Source organism: Cyprinodon tularosa, unplaced genomic scaffold, assembly GCF_016077235.1.
Source record: "Cyprinodon tularosa strain WSP-4 unplaced genomic scaffold, ASM1607723v1 ctg139, whole genome shotgun sequence".
NCBI lineage: Eukaryota > Metazoa > Chordata > Actinopteri > Cyprinodontiformes > Cyprinodontidae > Cyprinodon > Cyprinodon tularosa.
The window spans coordinates 471,511-476,068 of record NW_024038210.1 but is presented as its reverse complement, the minus strand read 5'-3'; the positions used below and the strand labels follow the sequence as shown (position 1 = coordinate 476,068).

Genomic DNA, 4,558 nt, shown 5'->3' with positions numbered 1-4,558 from the left:
TTTTGAGTTTACAAAACCCTAGTGCAAGATCAAAATAGCAGAAAACTCTGAATGCTTGATATAATTAAGGCTGGATTTCTTTTTGTGGGGCGAGTAAAATTATATCAGCTTAAAATTTTCTCAAGGGGTTAAGATGGGACAGGATTTCATGTAAATCTTAATGGTTCATGTAACTCTCTCCAGCTTTCATTGAGTGGGTGTCTGAACCAAAATAGAGAAACATGGCTATGTGCATTCAATACTTTCCAGCGGGGTGTTGTTTTGCATGATGATTTCATATAAAACAGGTGGGTGTGAACTCCCGTTAACACATGTAGTGCCTATTTTCTGTTTATTTTAATATATTAATATTGTTAGTTTAAGACTGGAAGTTTTATAAATCTCCTATCATTTAACTGGAATCAGACTGAAGACAGCAGAAAACCCCCAGCTCTGATATTCAAAGTAAAAACATTTTGTCATCACATGTGACTATAATCTCAGACTGGCAAACTGCTGAGTAACTGTGCTTCATGCTTTCATAGAATCCCCAAATGAGTAACCAATGTTGCTTATTTTGCTGAGGTTTAACCTGTCCTGGATCATGCAAGCTTCTCATAACTTTTAACTCCACCTTTTACTTGTTTTAGTGCTTTACTTGTTCATTTTTTGTTTATAGGCTCCTGACAGCCACCTGACTGGAATACAGTACTCATAACTGCCGTCGTCTGTATAAAAAGGTCTTTCCAACACAACTCGGTCACCCACAGAAGGAAATACATCCGTCTTCAGCCCAGAAACAAAGATAGGTGCAGGTAAGTGGCTGCAAAGCAGATAAGACATACAGGCATATACATTCTGTTACATATTAACACTAATGCAAAAGGGCAAAGGGAGTCAGAGGGAGCTATAAAGAGATTTAAGAAAAGTAGGTTACGGAACCAAGGTTCTGCAGAGTCGGTAACATCAAACCTCACGTCAAGGAAGCGCCTGTGAAAGCAGAGAAAAGCTGAAGTGAAAGCTATCATCTACAACCTGTGTGGTTTCCTGCATGTCAGAATATTTTGTTTCTTTCTTATCTGTTTGTGTTTAGCCAAGATGAAGTTACTGCTTGTCGTTGCTGCTGCTCTGGCTGTGGCCAGCTGTGCCAGCATCTCTCTTGAGGACCTCGAATTTCATGCCTGGAAGCTGAAGTTTGGTGAGATTCTGGATCCTTTAACAAGATACTTAAATGTTCATTTATGGTTAGAAGCTAAAGGGAAAAAGACATCTGTTCTCTTTCTTTGATGCAGGAAGGTCTTACAGCTCTCCATCAGAGGAGGCACAGCGTAAGGAAATCTGGCTCAGCAACCGCAAACTGGTTCTGGTTCACAACATCATGGCAGATCAGGGCATCAAGTCATATCGTCTTGGCATGACCTACTTCGCTGACATGGTATTTGCAGAAATGTCCTCTACCTTTTAAATGTTCATTTCATCACTTTCCTTGATTGTATTCAAGCTGCATGCATACATTTGGGATAGGGTGGGGGGGTGTCTGCTCCTGGTGGATACTGTGTAATAGGAACATGGAGCCATACATTCACAATCCTATATATAGACACCCACACACAGCCCAACACAGCGATGCACCTGGACAAGGCAGTTAAATGAAAATTTTATGGAAAGTATGTATATATACGCTACTGGCATTATTTGTTTTTAAACTATATTGTACACCAAAATTGTGGTTGCATCATGAAGCAAATACATTGCCTATTCTGTTGGATAAGACTTTTAAAATCTGTTCTTCTCCAGGAAAATGAGGAATACAAGCGCCTGATTTCCCAGGGTTGCCTGCGCTCATTCAATGCCTCCATGCCTCGCCATGGCTCTGCTTTCCTCCGACTGCCTGAGGGCAATGATCTTCCCAACACCGTTGATTGGAGGGACAAAGGATATGTTACCGATATCAAGGATCAGAAAGCCTGCGGCTCCTGCTGGGCCTTCAGTGCTGTACGCTCTTGAATAACTTCATCCACAAACTTTATAAAACTCATTTTTTTTTTTTTTTTAACAAAAAGATCTCTCTGTTCTAGACCGGCTCTCTGGAGGGTCAGACCTTCAGGAAGACTGGGAAGCTGGTGTCTCTGAGTGAGCAGCAGTTGGTTGACTGCTCTGGTGACTATGGCAACTATGGATGTATGGGTGGCTTGATGGATAATGCCTTCAAGTACATCCAGGCAAATGGTGGAATAGACACAGAGGATTCCTACCCCTATGAGGCAGAGGTAAAACAATTAGAATTAAGTAGAGAACAAAAATTTCACTTGTGGCTAAAATTATGTTAATTATAACTGATGTGTGAGAATAAATTCCTTTATTCAGGGTTATACGCTTTAATGAGTAAACAATGCTGCCATCTTCTGGAAGTATCATAGAATTGCAATCAGAATAGAGTAGCTGTATTGTCCCACATGGGGAAAACATGAGTTACAGTTGCAAAGACACGTAAAGAGAAAACACCATAATCGAATAAAGAACTGGATAATAAAGCAAAAGCAAAGTAAAACAATCCGATTAATGTTGCTGACAGAGTTTGACCTTTTCCCACTTCAAACTAATTTTATGTATGAAGTAGGAAATTATTTTCTTTTTATCATTTACATCTAAAGAGTTAAGTTTTGGAATATCAGGATTATTTGTTTGAATTGTGAGAATTGAAGTTAATATTGAGATACTTAAAAAATAACTGACAGAATATACCAGAACATTTCCTCCAAAATAGGTTGGCAATAGATGGGCAAAGACAAAAGATTGATAGATAAATTCAAAGTATTTGACTCCTTTTTTAAATTTTTTTTACAGAAAGATGTATGATCTCATGAAAGAAAACTGAAGTAATAAACTGAGCCGTGTTTTCCCTCCTTCAGGATGGACAGTGCCGTTATAACCCTGACAACGTTGGAGCCACCTGCACAGGCTATGTGGATGTAAAGCAAGGCGATGAAGATGCCCTAAAGGAGGCTGTGGCCACCATCGGACCAATTTCTGTTGGCATTGATGCCTCTCATTCATCATTCCAACTTTATGAATCAGGTTAACATTAGTAGTAGTATTATTTGAAATAACTGTCCAATTTAACATGTTGATCTAACCTGAGCATCTGTGTTTCTAGGATTGTATGATGAGGAGAGGTGCAGCAGCACTGAGCTGGATCATGGAGTGCTGGCTGTTGGTTATGGCACTGATAATGGCCGTGACTATTGGCTGGTTAAAAACAGGTAAAGGTGTAACTCACATATGCAGTTTTTCTATAAAGCTACTTTATTTTCACATGCAAAAAAGATAATTTTTTGTATGTTTTTGTAGCTGGGGTGTTGGATGGGGAGACAAGGGATACATCATGATGACAAGGAACAAACACAACCAGTGCGGGATCGCCACTGCAGCCAGCTATCCACTAGTCTGAGCAGGTTGGTCTTGCTTTTTTGTTCTTTTTTCATATAGCTGTTTCAGGATGCTATTTAGACTCTCTGGGTTCATCTTTACTCTGTAGTTTACTGCCTATATTTATTTTCTCTTTCTGTTTATTGTATTTTGCAGGTCCGGGACTTTACTCTCCGTGGGGAAATGGTGCCATGTAATTTTCTGTAATTCCTTTTTAAGAGCAACTTAGACACGTACTCTAAACCAAATGTGTTTCTCTCTTCTCTGCAATTTTCAGGGAAAGACAGTAGTTCTTTGCTCCGGTTTATTGTTTATGAGCATTGTAAATAAATACAAAGAAATAAAATGTGTAATTGGATATAAACATTGCCGTTATGGGCTTTGCTTTGTCATTGTTATGGTGTTTATAAACAACTCTGTGTTATTGTGTTGACTGGAAAAAAAATCAACAAAACTAAATGGCAGGTTTACAAGAAAAGAATTACCAGCAAGTATTGGAAATCTATCAGACATTTAAGACATGTAAACCGGCAGCACAAAGGAATGGGTTCATCTAAAGCTGGGGATGTTTTTATTAGAGAAATAAAAAATTATAAAGTCATATTAGTTGGTAAATACCCCCTTACACATACTTGAGATTGTTTTTGTTAAATTAAATCCTTCTACTGGGAACAAATCCCGTGACTACCAATACATCCATTTTTAATGCTGTTTTTAGTTTTTTTTTCGTGCTCCAGCAGGAGACATTTTTAAAATATTTTTCAGTGAAACAAGGCTGGGTAAAACTGGATGCAACAAAAGGATAATCTAAAAAAAAATAAAAAATCTAAAATATTTTTGAAATAGAAATGGCAAACTATTGTTAATCTTTGAGAAAAGCCCCCAATAAATCCTTCAAATGTTTACGACCTATGCTTAAAACACTGTTCTGGATCAGTAAATCAACCAATTCAGATTAATGGAACCTCTCATGACAAGAATTGTGATATGGTCAGCTGTTTCTTTCTAGAGAGAACCATGTGTGGAGCTAATTTATCATTACTTTCTTTAAAGGGTCAATGTGTAAATAATTTGTCTTTTTATCAGAAAAAAATCAATTCAGAAAAAAGCATTGCTCTCATAAGTACTTATCCTACCAAGGTATGACAAT

The 4,558-nt window shown here is 37.9% G+C and overlaps 1 protein-coding gene across 2 annotated transcripts; it reads left to right on the top strand.

Moving 5' to 3' along the window:
* Nucleotides 1-637: 637 nt before the first annotated feature.
* ctsl.1 (cathepsin L.1) lies at nucleotides 638-3,772 on the top strand. Of its 2 annotated transcripts, none has more exons than XM_038278147.1 (8): nucleotides 638-794; nucleotides 1,073-1,177; nucleotides 1,272-1,414; nucleotides 1,777-1,974; nucleotides 2,058-2,249; nucleotides 2,892-3,057; nucleotides 3,137-3,242; nucleotides 3,331-3,430. In XM_038278147.1, the coding sequence occupies exons 2-8, from the start codon at nucleotides 1,078-1,080 to the stop codon at nucleotides 3,428-3,430; spliced, it is 1,005 nt and encodes a 334-aa protein (XP_038134075.1). In that variant the 5' UTR covers nucleotides 638-794; nucleotides 1,073-1,077. The 2 variants fall into 2 exon arrangements, with proteins under 2 accessions (XP_038134075.1, XP_038134074.1); XM_038278146.1 differs by lacking the exon at nucleotides 638-794 and adding an exon at nucleotides 3,565-3,772 and having other exon boundaries at nucleotides 1,078-1,177; nucleotides 3,331-3,434.
* Nucleotides 3,773-4,558: the final 786 nt, after the last annotated feature.